This window comes from Gadus morhua, chromosome 23 (assembly GCF_902167405.1).
Source record: "Gadus morhua chromosome 23, gadMor3.0, whole genome shotgun sequence".
Classification (NCBI taxonomy): Eukaryota; Metazoa; Chordata; class Actinopteri; order Gadiformes; family Gadidae; genus Gadus; species Gadus morhua.
Window position 1 is genome coordinate 20,899,579 of NC_044070.1, and position 18,427 is coordinate 20,918,005.

Genomic DNA, 18,427 nt, shown 5'->3' on the forward strand with positions numbered 1-18,427 from the left:
CACACACACACACACACACACACACACACACACACACACACACACACACACACACACACACAAAAATAGTTGTTGTAGGTCATTGTTACGGTTGTGTTAATATCGGAATTCACAGCACATCTGCTTCAGAAGAACTATACCCTTCAGTATGGAGATTCTCCAACACAGTGGAGCGCCACCACTTCCTGAGATGTGTTACGTCATGATGTGGAAGATAACAGTATATCAGTCAGAATTAACTTCCAAAGACTGTAATGAGAGTAGACTGTTTGTACTCGACTACATCATAATTTTGCATTAACTTTAGCCATTTCATTTTCGTATATTGTCCTTTATATATATTTGTATGTATCTAGTATACTATTTGAAATTTCGTTGAGATAAATAAGTTGCATGCAATTATAACTATGATTTAAGTGTCTGCTATCGTGGATAAATAGGTTAGCTTAAGGCAGAGGATGTTTATGAATCCTAGAAATCCCCACCCAAATCTATTCTCTTGAGTCTATGAATCTATCTATATTAAGTTAATCTTTGATGAGTGTCTATTTGGTGTGTTTATCCTTATGGCGTGTATCTATATGGTGTGTAACTATGGTGTGTGTGTATCTATATGGTGTATACCTATGGTTTGTATCGGTCGTTTGTGTGTGCATATGGTTTGTATCTATATGTTGTGTGTGAATCTATGTGTGTATCTGTGGTGTGTGCGTGTGTGACAGTTTGACCACTGTCCCTGTCTGTTTAACTGGCCATCAATAGCGCGCATTGATGGATAGTGCATGAACAGTAAACCTTCAAGCATACAATATACATACAAGCTCTTTATTCAAGCCACAAACACTCACAAACAATCTCTCCCTCTCACCATGGCTCCGTACTGCAGACTAAAAGAGTCGCGGTGGGGCTGAGGTGTTTAAATATGGTGTCAGGAAACACCTGCTGCCACAACCATTTTTCCTTGTGTCAAAGGAGGACACTGAACATTGACATTGGACATTAATGAGCGACAAGCCTAAATGCACTAGTGAAAATCACTGATCTAAAAGTTGAAATGAACTTTAACATGCATGCTGATTATTTGATGAGTTCATTCATGGTTGACCTGCAAGATGCCACAGTATTATAATCCCCCTGTTGATTGAGCCTGTCTAGTGGGAGGGGCCATGGGGTATAAAATGGGTGAGCTGCTGTCCTTCTGACAGTCTGCGGGATGCTGTTGCCAGAAGAGGTTGTCTGTGTTGAGCAGGGTGCTCAGCTCTCCACGAGATGCTAAATATTTACTGAGGTGATTATTCCATCATGTTGTAAATTATGGTTAAATATACTCAGTGATTGAGTTTAATTTGCATTTATTTTGCTAATGGATTATGTGATTTATTGACATTATTTGAAGTACCGGTTATTGATTTTTAATATGCTTGATTTATTATTGAGAATATTTAATAATTGATTATTTTGATTGAATTATTTGTTTTTGGAATTGGTTTTGAATGTTTTTATTTGACTATTTTCAGATATTTGGGGGTTGGCCTCCTCTGTATACTTGGCACTTATCTGACACTGTGGGGGAATGAATGTGTTAAAAACCTATTTGCAACTGTGTGCCTTGCCATCCTTTGGGTTTGAAAGTCCGGTGTATGAAGGTTACATTACCTTCACGTGTGTGTGTGTGTGTGTCTGTGTGTCGCACAGTAAGGTGAATTGAAAGAAGACTTTTTTCGTTTTGAAGTATGAATCTAAATCCGACTCATCCCTTTAATTAAAATGAGGGAGGTCATTTTCAAACAAAGAGCTGAAATAGCCTCTCACTGTTGCCAAAAAGACCACAGGGCGCAGAACCTGCATTGAGTTTTACTAATTAGCTGCCGCAGCTCGCCTGCCAAGTGGTTTTCTTAATTAGTTAATTGGTTGCATCTGGTGTGTTTCACTTGAGAGGGAGCCGGACGGTACAGTGGTGTCTTCCACTGTTTGGCAGTGTAGCGTCTCTCAAACGTATGTTGATGTGTTCACAGAAACCACAACGTGTGTGTCTACTGTTTTGTTGAGGTCTGTTGTGACTTATTGAACATCTCTTCCTGTTTCACAGGTTAGAGACTTTTTGAGGTAAAGAGGAGCATCTCATCTGAACCTGATGTGAGTAGAATTGTGTTGCAAAGCACAACTGACGTGACTTGTATGTTGAATATAAATCACTGATAATGTGTGAAGGGAAATCGGGGATTGTGGTGGTTTAACTCTCATTTGGACCATGAGTAAACTGTTCCTTCCTTCAAAGGTCTATCATGGATATTTAACTGCAGTTCTGTGAGTATCCCAACTTAACCACGAAGATGAACTGTAAGTCATTAATATCTCATTACTCTTGGGCACATTGATGTATTTTGGCTTCCTGGTGAGTTAACCTGTTACCTGAAGGTTGATCTGCGTAGTAAGGATGTTTTATTGGTTCATGGGTTACTTAGGTGTTTGGTTTATGTTGGTTTTAATGATTTGTTAAAATGGTTACAGGCTCCAAGTTATTGTTGTAAGCTGGAGCAATGGGTTGGGTTCTGACATCTGCAGTCTTCTTTCATTCTACTCTCCTGAGCTCTGCATCTTCATCACATGAGTGTTGCTTTACTGTTGAGGGTAAGGTCTGAGTGAGCAGAGGTGCATACTGGGATACAGAGCTGTCTGAAGTCTACAGGTCTGTAGACGCGCCCCCTCAGGGGAAACGGAGTGTTTGAGAATCTGTCGTGACGTCAGTTACATGGACTGGAATGTTCTTAAAGATGGAGACAGGGATTCCGAAGGAGAAACACCAGGGGGAGATGAGGGGGCTCCTCATCTCAACGGCTAAAACACAACTTCAGTCTAACGGAGAACCATGGAACACGTTCAACAGTCCCCTCCAGGCATCGTCACTCCTCAGGAAGGTTTCATTTCCAAGGTCTTATTTGGGGCCATCCCCATATGGATCCTGCTCCTCAAGAGCCACCCCCCTCCACTGGGTGGTCTTCTGAACAGATGACCTCCTTCCTGTCCTCAGGCTGACTAAAGCTGCACCGTTTGCATCTGTGAAGGCCCCTCATTCAGGAAACCACTGGACTACAAAGACATGACCTCAGAGACGTTGAATCAACCTGGGACATATTTTGGAGACGCAAAGCATAATCCATCACCAATGTGGGACGCCACTGAAGAATGTTGTGCATAATTTACGTCTCTGGAGACATTGGTTGTTCTGTTATGGGTGCCCTGGCAGGAGGCCTGGGGGGTGTGGGGGGAGAAACGATGGAATGTTATTTGGCATGAGGTTTTTACCCTGCATGATTGTTTGGCCTTTTATGGCTCAGTTGTGTGTGTGTGATTTTTGAGCATCGCTAGGGTTCTACTGTGTCTCCCACTCACACCTGGCATGGGGTTCTACGTGCCTGTCCTGGGTTCTATGTGTGTGTCCGGCTTGCTTTGACCGTGATAATGTTCATACGGAGGTCTACATGATTGGCTTGGGATATTGGAATGGTCAACTAAATCATACCTGATGGACGTCCACACGTTTACTCAAGGGCCTCCAGTAGGCATGAAGAGCCCTGAGCGACATCCAACAGGAAGGAGAGTATCCAACTCGAGTGTAAAAGGATGCAAGCGGCGTGTTCAGATCAGTGACTTCAAATTAGGACTACACCAATCAGGATCAATGGAGGATTGACACCCAAAGGAATTCCACAAGGAGAGTGACGTTGGAAAGGGACCTAAATGGATTTTCAAGATGACCTTCAGACCTGTAATGAGTCGGCTCTTCCTACCTGGCCGGATTGATGGAGAGCCCTGTGGAAACCTTCACTGGGGCTTCAAGGTATAAAGAGGAGAATGTTTCAATGGTATTCCATGGTACCCTGATGAAGACCGTTGTTGTGTTCCACTGGCTGAGGGGGAGAACCCACACATCTTTCTCTTGACCGTTCTCCTCTGAGAATCCTGGTGCCATCTTGAAGGATATTCCAGCTCATGTAACTGATGTCACGACAGTTTCTTAAACACTTGGTTTCTCCTGAGGGGCGTGTCTATAGAACTGAAGACTTCAGACAGCACTGTATCCCAGCATGTATCTCTGCTCACTCAGACCACACCCCCATGAGTAGGATGCAACACTCTAGTGATGGAGATGTAGAGTTTTTATAAGTAACGAGGGAGCAGACTAAGGTGATTAGAACACAATGGAATGTCCAGTCTGTTAATCTTTAAACCATGAAGATGGTTGGATAGTTCAGGAATTGGGCTTCTTTTTATTATGGGCAGTCCTTTCACTCGGATGCCCACGATGATGCCCATGATTTGCTGTTGGTGATGAGGCGGTCAGGGTGACGTTGCAGGGCTATGGTCGGCTCTCTGCTCAACGTTTAGATTGGCTCTGTATGGTTTATACCCGGAATAATCTAGATAATTGTAAAATGTATACACGGTTTTGTATTGAATGATTTTAGTTTTAAAGTTGTTGTGGGACGTACATGGTAGTTTGGTTCTTCGTATGGTTTTGAGTGATATAACTTGTACACACTGGGTGCATAATAATGTAAAGGTACACTGAATAGTAATGACCAACAGCAACAAACAGATCTCCTCAAGGTAAGTCTGTTGGCTGTGTTTTAATGAAGACCATCGCTGGACTTCAGGATCTTCCTCCGTTCAGCTCAAGGTGAGGCGCTGGTTCTGTTTGTTCTTTGGTTGGTTCCGGCCGGAATGTTCGGATTCCAGTCGGACGGTTTGTGCTTCCCGCCGTGGAAGGTTCTGAGTGCGGTCACTTGATTTAGTCCCAATCGTTAGCATAGAACGTTGTAGTCTTAACAACCATGAGAAACCACCTGGCAGTTTGTTGGACTGGAGTCCTCTGAGGGAATCTGGCGGAACGTTCTGGATTGTATTTGCGTAACCTCGAGCCGTTTCCTATTCTATTTCAGTCGGTTTCGATTGGGAATTGTTGCCCCTATCTTAAACAACTTAAGTCTGATATTAAATACATACTGATGCGTACGTCGTACAATATGTTGATAAATTCCGATGATTGTGCCGTACTTTTAACCACGATGACGTGACGGGACTCTCACTGCGTACAAAACGGCGTTCTACTTGCGGGCCCATTTTTGACATCAGGGGAGGCTGAAAATCATTTCAAGGTGGAAGCTAATTTGACATTTCTTCAACGGAACCCAGCACCTGAATATGGCTGAGTATATTTGATTTAATATCGATACTGCTTAGAGTTCTTTGTTACTTCAACTTTTGTACGTTCTAAATATCTGCTGTCATTAATTGCCACAGAAGTTAAACCCTACCCAATGGAATGACGTTAAACAACGACTTTGGTTCAGTTACCAACTTCATAATATCAAAGCTAAAATAATGGCAGTCATTCCCACATGTTACAATAGAAGATACTCTAGAACTGTACAAGGTTAAAAAGGTAACATGTAGTTTGTCCCAAGGTGTCTGCCTCCTCACCCAGAGCAAGACCTCCACCTCCTCACCCAGAGCCAGACCTCCACCTCCTCACCAAGAGACAGACCTCCACGTCCTCCAGAACAGGTCAGTGCTCTGTGTGAGTAGTCTTCTCAGGTCAGTTTCAATGCATGGCCTGAACCACTTCTTTAAACTTGTGGACAGCTCTGTCTTCATTCCCGAAAACGGGATGCTCATGTCTGGTCTCGAGTCTTTTCTAGCCTTGAGTTATAAAATAATAGTTCAATTAATTGTGCAACACTGTTTCGGTTGAGTCAATTAAGTTTATTGTTGGGCAAATGCTGATATAAACCTGCTGCTGTAGCTGAACGGCGAGGCTGAGAGGCTGGGGACCAGAGGCTTGTGGTGCCAGGGTGGACCGGAGACGGGAGGCTGGAGACCAGGGGCCCACAGCACCGGACCAGAGGGTAACCATCACCAAGCTCATCTGAAACACTAAAATCCACGGTAGTTTAGGTCTAGTTTTGATCATCTTATGACTTTAAATCTGTGCCAAGCTGTGATTTTAGTGAATTCATACGGGGGTTATGTAGTAGTCATATGAGCCATTAATGTTACTAGTGCTCCTACGACCGTAGTGGATGAATTGCTGAATGCGACAATCTGCAGACATTGTCTAATTTAAGTGTTTAAATTTGTATTCCATTTTACAAGTGAACCTCAGATGCAGGAGGTGGGGTGTGTTGCGTCACCAGGTGATTTACTGCTGAGATGAACTGGGTTTGTAACCAGACCAGGAATCCATGTCTGGAGGAGCCGTGCTGAAGGAGCTGATGGAGGAGCCGAGCTGATGGAGGACCCGTGCTGAAGGAGCTGTTGGAGGAGTCGTGCTGAAGGCCCTGCCTTGTGGAGGCCCTGCCTGGTGAAGGACCTGCCTTGTGGAGGCCCTGCCTGGTGAAGGACGTCTGTCATGGGGTAGATGGAGCTTGACTCGGAAGTGATCATCACACTCACTGCTACCACAAACTACCGGCGTTTGTACCATGTATACCAGACGACTACATCTGTTTTACCACATGTTGAAGCAAGACTTCCGCTGTTTTTCCAGACTAGGACTCTGTCTGAGGAGAGCTGATGGAGGAGCCAAGACTCTGGAGGAAGACATCGCTCCACCAACCAGGATCCTCGTAAGTTTGCCTAAAATAAACAGTGGACTTGTTGTAACGCAGGTTTAGTTTGTCCAGTACAAGTTCTGGCATACTATTGTGGTTGTTTACCAGACAAACTACAGCTGCTACTTTGTTATTAGAGCCCAACTACTCCTGTGTTTGTGACCTCACATTAGAGCCCATCTACTACTGTGTTTGTACCTTGCATTAGAGCCCATCTACTACTGTGTTTGTTACCTGATATTAGAGCCCAACTACTCCTGTGTTTGTTACCTTTCATTAGAGACAAAGTACTACTGTGTTTGTTACCTGATATTAGAGCCCAACTACTCTTGTGTTTGTTACCTTACATCAGAGACAAATTGCGTTTCTAACCAGACCAGGAATCTGGAGGACTGATGGCGAAGCCGTACATCTGGAAGGAAAATCCTGAGGATCACCAGCACTCTACCATCAAGGATTCCTCATAAGTTTGCATTATCTGGACATGGTGGACTAGGTAGGGAGTTGGGGTTTCAACTCTCAAACCAATGGTGCCGGATTCAAGTCCTCAGAATACAGTGATGTGTCCTTGAGCAAGGCGCCCTAAAGCCTGTCTGCTCCTTAATGACTTATCTTTGGTTCAGATAATGTTGCATTTTTGAATAATGAACCTAATCAATGTCCTTGTTTGGTCCGGGCAGACGCACCTGAGCTGAACCTCACCTGATCCTGTTTGGTCGGGGGTAGACACACCTGAGCTAAACCTGCCCTGATCCTGACATCCTGCTGGTCCCGTCTCCTCAGTTCATCTGAGCCTTGTCCTCCAAAAGACCTGCTGAGCTCAGCAGTCTGAGGCTGATGGATCACTGACCTCCAGTGGGAGTGATCTTCTTGACCCCACATATAACCGTGTGCTTCCACACGCCTTTCCCTCACGTCTGTCACTAACCTCAGTACTTCACTACTCTCTACTGCTTCCTCTTTTCTTCCTTCTCTCTGGTTCAAATCTTTACACTGAAGGCGCGTCTTCCTGCCCTCAGAGGGTTTAGCGTTAGGGTTGAGAGTCAGGGACAGAGCTGGTCAGGGAGGACTGCTTTTACACAAACCTCTTCACTTGCTTTCGGAATGGTGGTGACATTTCGAAAAGATGAATTTGGAAAATGTTTTCCTCTGCTTTCCTTTATAAAATTGTATTACATTTCTGTCAAGTGTTTTTGTTTTCATATATTAAAATCCCACATTGACTTCTACATGTTTGGTGCGGTTCATTTAATTGTCCTTTTCACTTGGTTCGTGTCAAGCTAAACTCCTGCAATACATTTAATATACATGATTGTTATTCAGCAATGTTCACATAATCCATTTTGTAAAAATATGAAACCTCCATATTACTACTAATTCCAAGCCTATTCATGTATTTAACAATGTACATACTGCCCCGCAGGCCATTCTCTGCTACTACAACGCAAATGTTGATTTCCTGAGTGGTAGAGACATTCCTGGGGCCGGGTCGCCACATATGGCGGAGAATCGACCGAGGACTCGACCAAGCTACGGACCATTTTTTTTGAGTGAACGCCAGCCTCCAAAGCAGCCGCGAGGCAGCCGGAGACGACGCAGCGGGCGACGCCGGCAGCGGGAGCAGCTCCGCTTCAGGCAGGACCGCCGCTCCAACACGAGGCCCCAAAGCTGCATCAAAGGGTGGAGGAGTGTGGCAACCCGGATCCGGCCCAGCACCCCTGGAAGCAGTCTACCCCCAGATGACGCCATTGAGGGCGTTGGAGCAGGGGGCCAATTAACTAAATGCAGAGCACCTGAGGAACAGATCGAGAAGCAGGGCTTGAATAGCCTGCTTCTCCACTCAATCAGGGCTCTCTCAGCCATGTGGCTTGAGCAAAGAGAGACAGGACCTCGTGGGATAGGACCGTCGATTCCTCCCAGGTTTCTCGTTTCTCGACTTTTTGGATTAAACAGGCCTTTTTGCCCAGTAAAGTTGTGTCCGGTTTGGGGAGGATGCGGTTCACTGGAGAAGGCGGGTTGCCAGAATATACAGTACATCGTTTTTCAAAAAGTCTTTGAAAATGGCTGATTACAACTTTATAGGCCTAATACAAATAAAATGATCAATATTAATACATAACAATTGGTGTAATCCGTTGGAGATGGTTTTCCTTTAAATCTGTGAAGAAGACAATTCCACTGACGGTACAGTAAGATAAGGGACGCATGTTACAACTCATCCATTCATTGCCTTAAAGATTAATTTAAGTTTCACGACTTCTAATAAATGTCAAAGTAAAAGAAAATAGTGGGATCATAAGGATGACAAATGTCAACGCTTTTCAAGTGACCAAACAAATCGTGTACTTAGTCAAACGTTTCATTCCCATTAATCCAGACTCATGTTTCTTTGCTCTTGGACGTGTGCTCTGTGGTGGGTCACCAAGGTCGTCCATGTTGTTGTTGTTGTTGTGGTGCTGAAGTTGCCTCGGTTGTACCCATCACATTGTCTGTTTGACCTTTTCAAAGTCTTTCTCTGGTGCAGAATCAAAATATCCTCCCAGTCCATCTCAGATGAAGACACCGGGCAACATAGCAGCAGACTCTATTCCCAGCAGAGGACTCAGAGGTCAGAATCAGCCCCTACAGACCACACCTACTCACCTTTTACACACCTCAGCCTCACTCCTGAAGCTGGTCAGTCCCTCCTACAAAGAACCCCCCCCCCCCCCCCCCCCCCCATTCTACTGTTACACCCCTAAATTACAACGTAAACATGGATCCTGGCTCCTGCGACCACAGTCTTACCCTGCTGTGTCTGATGGTACGGTAATAAGGTCAGGAGGTTGAACCCGTTATCTCACAGAGGAACGACTTCCTGAGGAGAGGGTTCAGTACTTTGGTTGTTTGAGCTCCTTCCTCGTCCTTCTTTGGCCTAGGAGTAACAAAAATGTTATATTAATAATAGCTTCATAATCCTATTTGTAAAACTACACAGTCCCACATCACTCATAAATAACCCAGAATTAACCTCCCCACCTTTCTCAAGAAATTCTATAAAAAGAAAAATGTGTAGTAAACATGTTATTAATGAATGCTGAAAGTAGTGGTTTTACCTTTATCGGTTATATGATATATAAACTGTTGATGGCGATGATTAAAATGATAACGGGATCCATGACTCCTAAAATGATCCCAACTGTGCTAGAAGATCCCTCTGAACAGAAAAAGAATGTTTCTTATTCTTTCAATAATAATAATAATGATAACACTCATTATAACAATGACTGCAATACACATCCTAATACCTTCACATTAAACATGTTTCAATCACATTGTCTAAGGTGGCTCCTCAGTTACTGGTCCAGTTAACATGGTTCAGTAAAGAAGACAATGGAGAACCCTTTGCCTTACCCCCCCATGTGTTGTAAATAGAATGTCGCTTTTTCCCACCACAGGTGTTTTAGCATCACACAGATTGCTTTTGTATTTACACCAAGAGCCTACCTTCAATAGGGTCTTCCAATATCTTCGGTTCAATGTGGGTTACGTCTTCTTCGTCTGCGTACCTGAGAGTACACCTGTACGTCCCTTCACTCTGGGCTGATGAGGTCACATACAGCCGGAGGCTGCCTGATTCAGACAGGTGGTCCTTTACTGCATGTCTTCCCTCCTAGCATAATGTTAATAAACAACTCAGTGGATCAACTGAACGTTCTCGTATGTCTCCATTCACCCCTTCATCAGTGGGGAGGGAGGATATTACCACACAAACAACAATGGAGTCTCCATTCACCCCTTCATCAGTGTTTGGAAAGGATATAACCACACACAACAGTGGAGTCCGACTTTTTTAACCACACACACATACAAAAAAACTAAGTAATCTGGGGAAAAATATACAAACACACACTCGCATACAATAGATAAATATTGTAAATAAGAAACTGTTCTTAATGTTTTATATTGTTACGTATTTTAAGAATCTAAGCTACCCACACATGGACCCAATGAAGCAGGACCAAACATATAAGCCGTAAATACCATACATAGCCACAAGGGGAGCAAGACCTTACTGAAGGCTGTAATAAATACTTTAGCCACAGAAGGCAGCACCACAGACCAGGCGAGAAAAGCCGAGGGTTATCTCACGTCGGCTCCCCCCCACTACTTCCGGACCGCGCTGGTCAGATCATAACGGCCTACAGATCCACATTGTCTTCAGAAACTCCCGGTAGCGATTGGACAGGGTTAGGTCTATTGATCAGCTAGGAGTCGCTCAGCACGTGTTTAGAATACATCTTCAATCTCTCTTTGCTTCAGAGTATCAGTTTACCATACCGAAAATACTTTATACAAATAAAGTCTCTTTAAAGCTATTCCTTTGGATTCGAATACTTTCCCTGAAGAAATACGCAATAATCTGGAAAAATAAAGGTTAAAAAAAAGAATAAACACATAAACATGCGCACATTACCGAGTTACAATTATGTTTATTTATTTAATCTAGAAATCGCTGAAGTTCCTTCCTTCATGAAACATAGATAATATAACTGTCAACAGAGTTAGTGAGAAGCTTCTACCGCTAACCCTCCAACGTGTTTCAGGACATGAGTTTAACTTATCTAAATCATCATTCAGAGTTCAAGTTATGCGAGGGCACACCATCCGCGAGGATTGATTCAACACCAGTGAGACACCAGTGAGACACCAGTGGGACACCAGTAAGACACCAGTGAGACACCAGTGAGACGTTCTGCCATTCTTCCAGAACACACAAAGGACTGAGGCCTCCTCAGTGCTGCCCCTGCTGGCCGGACCTCCACATGTCCAGTAGATAGACGATAGTGATGGGATTTTCGGCTCCTTTGCGAGATGCGGCTCTAATGGCTCTTCTTACTGTGGAGAGCCGGCTCTTTCGGCTCCCAAACGGCTCCCCATACACATGTTTTACATTATTAATTAATCAATAGCTTAAACCTAATTTTATAACATTTTGTTTCATTATTGACATTGTTAAGCACTTATGAGTAAAAATGCAGCATAACAATGCTTTATGAGTAAAACCTTTATTACTAAATAGCACCACTTCCGTCTGTGCAGGTTGTTAGTGGAGCCTGCACGATAGGATATTCTGGTTTTGCAGAGTCTACACTCTGCCCTGGTGGAGTCTGACATTAAAATGAGTCCAGATTTTGCTCCGTTTTCTGTCACCACTCATTATCACACAGGCCTATTCAATTGTCACACTGACTCCCCTTCTTTATGCCGTGTGTGCTTCTTGACTGCTGCGTGCGTGACTGTGCATTGACACCTGGCCACGAACGCTATACAGCTTGGCCAATTGCCTGCGGTTTCCAAAAAAAAAGTGGAGAGAAACTTTTTTTTCAGTGTTTTCCCGGCGCATTATTAATTGAAAGCTGCGTGTGATTGGTCAGATGTGTGGAGCACACGCTTGACACGAGGGCAGTGGAGACATTAAGGCACCGACGGAGGAAAAGAAAAAACCTCTGCTTTACCACAGGCAGAACGCGCAAGGAGAGAGAGGGGGAGGGGGAGGGGGAGGGCAGGGGGAGAGACAGCGAGGCACCGCAGAAGAAAAAAAAACGAAAAGCAGAGCAAAAGCACATGCAGCGACGGGGAGGCGGAGAGAGCGAAAAACTGAAAAAAAAAAACCGGCTCCCAAATAGGATCTTAAAACGGCTCCCATCGTAGAGCCGGTTCCAATCGTTCACGTCAAAGAGCCGGCTCTTTGAGCCGGATCGTTCGCGACCGACACATCACTAATAGACGATAGCCCAGAGCAGCGGGCCGCAACCTCATTCTCACCGCTCCCCTGATCCTCACCCCCTGAGAGGGTCCTAAACGCTGGGCCTTCTCTTTAGTCCTGGGGGGCTCTCCCTCACAGCAGAGGGTCCTAAACGCTGGGCCTTCTCTTTAGTCCTGGGGGGCTCTCCCTCACAGCAGAGGACTCCTAAACGCTGGGCCTTCTCTTTAGTCCTGGGGGGCTCTCCCTCACAGCAGAGGGGCTGCTTCAAACCGTCTGACTGATTGACCTCTGTTCAGGATGGTGAGCCCCCCCCCCCCCCCCTCAAGCGCCCCTAACTGGGCTCCTAATGGCTGCTGTTGATTCTGCTTTAGTTTTGTTTGTTTAATTATTCTTATCGATTAAACAAAGTTCCGTTCTGTACGCAATAAAAGGTTGTTTGTGCTTTAACCAAGTACGACCCCTAGAGGGCAGTGTATCTAGTGTTGATTGGGTGTAGAGATGACACAGTCGGCATGGAAACGAAACACCTCTAACGTTGGGATTCATTCATTGGTTGAAGACGGAAGGAGGAATGAAGGAAACAATTAAGTGAATCCAATATAATACGTCTGTAAATAAACAGATGTAGGGAATCAAGAGTATTGTTACTCCTGGGGGCGCAGCGGCACAATCAGCGCTCAGTGAACACCCCCGCTATTTTTCAAAACCCAGGTACTACCAGCCAAGTTCTTACCATGCAACATGCGAGTTGAATAGCAACTAGCCTTGAATTAGCCTCAGAGGTAATAACTTACTTCCGGGTCTGTCCTGTGGTTTGATCCGAGGTGTTTCCGACAGCGTGTTTTTGGGGTTGTTGTCTTTTATGTCCCTTAACTCAGAAGTTTTCAAAATAAAAGTGTTTCCTAAGCTTTTCTTTTTTTCCAGTTGTAGTTTGATACTCTGAGAGTTCCAGGATTTCCCCACAGACGATATAAAGTAGGCTACAGCATTACTATACGATACGTCGACTTTGTATGGAGTCGAACGCGCCCGTTGCCTGGAACGCGTCTATACGTTGACTTTGTATGGAAGTTGCGCCGCCCCTTCGCTTTTGGTGTGAACGCGCCATTACTTTAGTTTCACTAGAATTTCACATAAACGATGTGACGCAGTTAGCTGTGGCAAAGCTCTTCCTCTTTCTGATCTGTCTGCCATAAGGACCCAAGCAGCTCAATCTTTACTTTCAGAACCTTTGTTAATGTTCTGTCTCGCTTCTAAACACTTCTCTGTTATTTGGTGAACACCTAAATCTCTTTATTCTCTCCTTTCCTTGCATTTGTGCTTCTATATTTCCATTCAACACGGGCAGCACACTTTTCGTCACGGAAAAGATAAGGTACCGTTTCCTGAATTCCTGTTTTCTTACCAGATGTATTCAAACTATATTAATTTATTCTTACTAAATTAATCTGTTTCCAGTCCAAGCTGATTGTATCCATGTTAGTGGTGTAAAATAGGTTTTGTGTGTGTGTGTGTGTGTGTGTGTGTGTGTGTGTGTGTGTGTGTGTGTGTGTGTGTGTGTGTGTGTGTGTGTGTGTGGTGTGTGTGTGTGTGTGTGTGATCTAGAAGACATAGAGAATGATTAGAATGTAGCTCTAGACAGAGAGAGTGATAGAGTTTGTGATCTAGAGATTGAGTGTGTAGTTCTAGACTGAGGGACATTTCATGTTTTGTACTTAAAGAGAATCCAGAGAAACAATATGGCATTGTGTTTGTGTCCAGGTCTCCAGTCTACTATGGATGAGGAGAGAGAGGAGGGGGCTCCTACCTCTAAAACCACTCTGTCTGGGGAACATGGCCGCCAGAGCAAAGCTAAGAGGTAAGAAGTGGATCTCTCTGTCTGTGACTGTTGTCCTTCTCAGAGCTCAGCACTGATATCTCATGACTCCATCATCAGTCTTAGTAAAAGCTGTGTGTGTGTGTTGAAGCCCAGAGCAGCGGGAGAGAGCAGACTCCCCTGGACCCAGCTGTGTCTCCTTGAAGAGTGACTGGTCTATGGATTATCCGCATGACTTTAGAGATGGAATTCAGTCTATTGAGAAGAGGTGAGGATTTATCAGATATTATACAACTATATCTATCAGACATCCTTTAATCCTGGTTCTTGTTTTTCTAGAAGAGTCCAGAAGGAGAGAGCAGACTCCCCTGGACCCAGCTGTGTCTCCTTGAAGAGCGACCGCTCTATGGGTCATCCTCCTGACCTTAAAGATAGACGCCCCTCCAGAGAGGAAGGGTAAGGATTTGTCAAAGATTATAAAACTACAGCATCTATCAAACACCCATAAATCCTGGTTCTTGTTTTTCTATAAGAGTCCAGAAGGAGAGAGCGGACTCCCCTGGACCCAGCTGTGTCTCCTTGAAGAGCGACCACTCTATGTATCATCCTCCTGGATTTAAAGATGGACGCCCCTCCAGAGAGGAGAGGTAGGAGTTTCCAACAAACTAGTAGTTTTACTGACTGATATTTACAATCAGGAAATATTTGTATTAAAAAGATACTGTGTGTGTGTGTGTGTGTGTGTGTGTGTGTGTGTGTGTGTGTGTGTGTGTGTGTGTGTGTGTGCACGCTGTCTCCACAGGCGACCACAGGAGAGGTCAAAGGTTACCAGTGCTCAGTCTGTACAGCAGAATCAAGCAGAGCTGATCAAGGTGTGTAAATGAAACAAGACATTTGAATTCAGCTCTAAACGGGGGCGCCGTAAAGGGAGGGGGGGGGAATTCATCATGATCAAGTTAATATATTTCGAGTGAAAATGTTATTGATTAAAACGTAGCAATTTAAACAAACAAGGGGTTCGTTCCTCCATGTTTAGCTAAATGTTCAGTATAGTCTATATATTCCAGAAGGAGAGAGCGGACTCCCCTGGACCCAGCTGTGTCTCCAACTGGTCTATGGATCATCCTCCTAATCTTAAAGATGGACGCCCCTCCAGAGAGGAGAGGTAGGAGTTTCCAACAAACTAGTACCGTAGTTTTACTAACTGATATTCACAATTCAGGAAATATTTGTATAAAAATATACTGTGTGTGTGTGTGTGTGTGTGTGTGTGTGTGCGCGCGTTCTCTCCACAGGCAACTCCAGGAGAGGTCAAAGGTTACCAGTGCTCAGTCTGTACAGCAGAATCAAGCAGAGCTGATCAAGGTGTGTAAATGAAAAACTACATTTGACTTCAGCTCTAGACAGGGGTGACCTAAGGGGGGTGTAGTAGTAGTCTATATATTCCACCTCTCTCTCTTTATTGCATGGTTCAGTCTTGCGTGGATCCAGTTTTCAGCACAGAGTCTTCCACTCGGTGCCCTTACAAGCAGAACAGACGGAGAACAGACTGTCAGTAGTTTGACACGTCGTCGTTGAGGTAGAAGTCGGGGTATCAGAAACAGAAACCTGAGAGGGAGGAGCAGGGCCCACAGTTGGTCACCCAGTTTATACAAATAAAGGTTTTTATTTATTCACCTTCCTGTGGTGCCCATTATCACGGAGCTACCTAGTGAATCATAGAATCTTATATCAATCAAATAGTTCTTCATCAAACATGAAATTCATGAATATGAATCAATGAATGAGGTAGACAGGTGGATGAACCAGGAAACTGTTTACTGAGGCCTTCACTAATTTTCTTCTACTTATCAACTATACAGCCAGGGTAGGTCTGAATACTGACCCTAGTGGTGAAAAGTAATGGCAGAGTATGAAGTATGAAGTGTCTTTTCTGTCCCATTTTACTGAGGTGTTTAGAGCCAGTGTAACATTACTGGCATCTGACAAGCTTTGGGAACAAATTGACCAAAATGTAGAACACCACTGAATTTCTCAAGAGGAAAGCCTTTTGCCAGCACAGCAACAGTAATGAGAGATGCCAATCATTACCTCTAACATTCATACATCAATGGTCAATGACAGCAGGCCAAGTATTGGTTAATTAGCAGTACGCTACACTACAGCTAGTCTATCAATTTATGGGTTGTCAAATGGATTTTCTAGGCTGGTGGGTGGTCTAGGTTGTAGGCCCAATATATTATTTGATAAGGCCCACAATCTCTAGTGGTGCCCTGGCTCTAGATGGGCAATAAAAGCATCTCTTGTGGAGCTTATAGGCTCCAGTTTTCCCTCTTTATACTAGGGAGACGTTAATCTAGGACAGATGCTTCTGATGTCCTCAGTTAGTTCAAAGTAAAGTTCTCCTTGATGTTTGTTCTGTTCCAGAGGGCTGAGGAGAACGCACACGCTTTTCTAGACAAGGAGCTGAAGAAGCTCTGGAGGGAACTCTTCTCAGATTACCCACAATGCTCAGAGAGTCAGAGGGAGAAGGAGGAGGAGCTGGATGATAAGAACGAGGAGCAGAGGAGGCGCGCCATAGAGGGAGTGGTAGACATCACAAAGCTCTGCCTGATGGAGATGAACCAGGAGGAACTGGCCGACAAGCTGGGCAGTGGTAAGATACTCATATATAGGTTAAATGGTTTGATCCAGATATGTAGGGTCATTGTGGGGGCATCAGGTTGAATGGTTTGATCCAGATATGTAGGGTTATTGTGGGGGTATCAGCTTAAAGAATTTTAAACATTAAACTGCAGATCAACACTAGAATAATTCAGTGAAAGAGATGCACCACTATCTTGTTATATCAGGTTAGCAAGTCACTGATACCACTGATACTCAACAACGACAGCACTACTAATAAAGTTATAAGATCCATGTAAAGTAGAATTGTGTAATACTTTTTTCTTTACACCAGTAATATTGCTTGGAAATATGAATGGTATGTTTCTTCTGGTTTGTGATTTAGGAGCTGTTGCGGTCCAGTGGCAACATGAACTCAAGGCTCATCTGAAGAAGAAGTTCCAATGTGTGTTTGAGGGAATCGCTAGAGCAGGAGAGCAGAGACCTCTGAATGAGATCTACACAGAGCTCCTCATCACAGAGGGAGGCAGTGGAGAGGTCAACAAGGAACACGAGGTCAGACTGATTGAAAAGGCATCCAGGAAAACAGCCAATGAGGAAACACCAATCAGATGTGAAGACATCTTTAAACCTGGACAAGATAAACCAATCAGAACAATAATGACAACCGGAGTGGCCGGCAGTGGTAAAACTCTCTTAACACACAAGTTCACTCTGGACTGGGCCGAAGGCAAAGCCAACCAAGACATAGACTTTGCATTTCTCCTCACTTTCAGAGAGCTGAATTTACTGAAAGGGAAAGAGTTTAGCCTACTGGAACTTCTTCATCAGTTTTCTGTTGAAACCAAAGAATCAGGAATCTACAGATACGACCATGACCAAGTAGTCTTTATCTTGGATGGTCTGGATGAGTGTCGACTTCCTCTGGACTTCCAGAACAACCCGATCTGGACGGATGTCACCGAGCCGACCTCAGTGGACGTGCTGCTGACAAAACATCATCAGGGGAGTCCTGCTTCCCTCTGCCCGCATCTGGATAACCACACGCCCTGCCGCAGCCAATCAGATCCCTGCTGAGTGTGTTGACATGGTGACCGAGGTGAGAGGGTTCACAGACCCACAGAAGGAGGAGTACTTCAGGAAGAGATTCAGAGAGGGGACAATGGCCACCACAATCATCTCTCACGTCAAGAAATCTCGAAGCCTCCACATCATGTGTCACATCCCAGTCTTCTGTTGGATCACTGCTACAGTTTCTAGTGGACTTCTTCAAAACATCCAGAGAGGAGAAGAGGTGCCCAAGACCGTGACTCAGATGTACAGCCACTTCCTGAGGGTTCAGTCCATACAGGGGGACAGGAAGTATCGTGAGAGAGCTGAAACTGATCCACTCTGGAGTTCGGAGAGCAGGGAGATCATTGTTTCTCTGGGGAAACTGGCTTTTTACCAGCTGGAGAAAGGCCAGCTGATCTTCTACGAGGCAGACTTGGCAGAGTGTGACATCGATATCAGAGCAGCCTCAGTGTACTCAGGAGTGTTCACCCAGATCTTTAAAGAGGAGTGTGGACTGCACCAGGACAGGATGTTCTGCTTCGTCCATCTGAGCATCCAGGAGTTTTCTGG

At 44.6% G+C, this 18,427-nt stretch overlaps 2 protein-coding genes and 3 long non-coding RNA genes across 7 annotated transcripts in view; 4 read left to right on the forward strand and 1 right to left on the reverse strand.

Moving 5' to 3' along the window:
• The first annotated feature begins 1,109 nt into the window (after positions 1 to 1,109).
• On the forward strand, positions 1,110 to 2,333 carry LOC115537780 (uncharacterized). The gene is made up of 3 exons (XR_003974880.1): positions 1,110 to 1,288; positions 2,090 to 2,136; positions 2,279 to 2,333. It is a non-coding gene; the product is annotated as an uncharacterized LOC115537780 (long non-coding RNA).
• A 4,242-nt stretch (positions 2,334 to 6,575) lies between these two features.
• Positions 6,576 to 7,354, forward strand: LOC115537781 (uncharacterized). Its single transcript, XR_003974881.1, has 3 exons — positions 6,576 to 6,629; positions 6,990 to 7,110; positions 7,295 to 7,354. It is a non-coding gene; the product is annotated as an uncharacterized LOC115537781 (long non-coding RNA).
• Positions 7,355 to 8,675: 1,321 nt separating this feature from the next.
• LOC115537793 (uncharacterized) lies at positions 8,676 to 13,287 on the reverse strand. 2 transcript variants are annotated; one of them, XR_003974885.1, is made up of 4 exons: positions 13,158 to 13,287; positions 10,101 to 10,266; positions 9,710 to 9,810; positions 8,676 to 9,528 (listed from the first exon to the last, which is right to left on the reverse strand). It is a non-coding gene; the product is annotated as an uncharacterized LOC115537793 (long non-coding RNA). The 2 variants fall into 2 exon arrangements; XR_003974886.1 differs by lacking the exon at positions 9,710 to 9,810.
• A 185-nt stretch (positions 13,288 to 13,472) lies between these two features.
• LOC115537786 (uncharacterized) overlaps positions 13,473 to 18,427 on the forward strand; it is a 36,975-nt gene continuing 32,020 nt past the window's right edge. Inside the window, exons 1-4 of one of the 2 annotated variants that reach the window (XM_030349819.1) lie at positions 13,473 to 13,738; positions 14,125 to 14,221; positions 14,331 to 14,447; positions 14,519 to 14,635. In XM_030349819.1, coding sequence (XP_030205679.1) covers positions 14,139 to 14,221; positions 14,331 to 14,447; positions 14,519 to 14,635 — 317 coding nt within the window. In that variant the 5' untranslated portion in view covers positions 13,473 to 13,738; positions 14,125 to 14,138. The remainder of the gene's footprint in view (positions 13,739 to 14,124; positions 14,222 to 14,330; positions 14,448 to 14,518; positions 14,636 to 18,427) is intronic. The other variant, XM_030349820.1, reaches the window with a different exon arrangement.
• Positions 16,756 to 17,881, forward strand: LOC115537787 (NACHT, LRR and PYD domains-containing protein 3-like). Its single transcript, XM_030349821.1, has 2 exons — positions 16,756 to 16,835; positions 17,190 to 17,881. The coding sequence occupies exons 1-2, from the start codon at positions 16,793 to 16,795 to the stop codon at positions 17,879 to 17,881; spliced, it is 735 nt and encodes a 244-aa protein (XP_030205681.1). The 5' UTR covers positions 16,756 to 16,792.

Bases quoted from the DNA above. Each gene is read 5' to 3' on its own strand.
- LOC115537787 (XM_030349821.1), top strand. From the start codon at position 16,793: ATGGAGATGAACCAGGAGGAACTGGCCGACAAGCTGGGCAGTG. The intron at 16,836-17,189 runs GTAAGATACTCA...TTTGTGATTTAG, and splicing joins GGCCGACAAGCTGGGCAGTG to GAGCTGTTGCGGTCCAGTGG.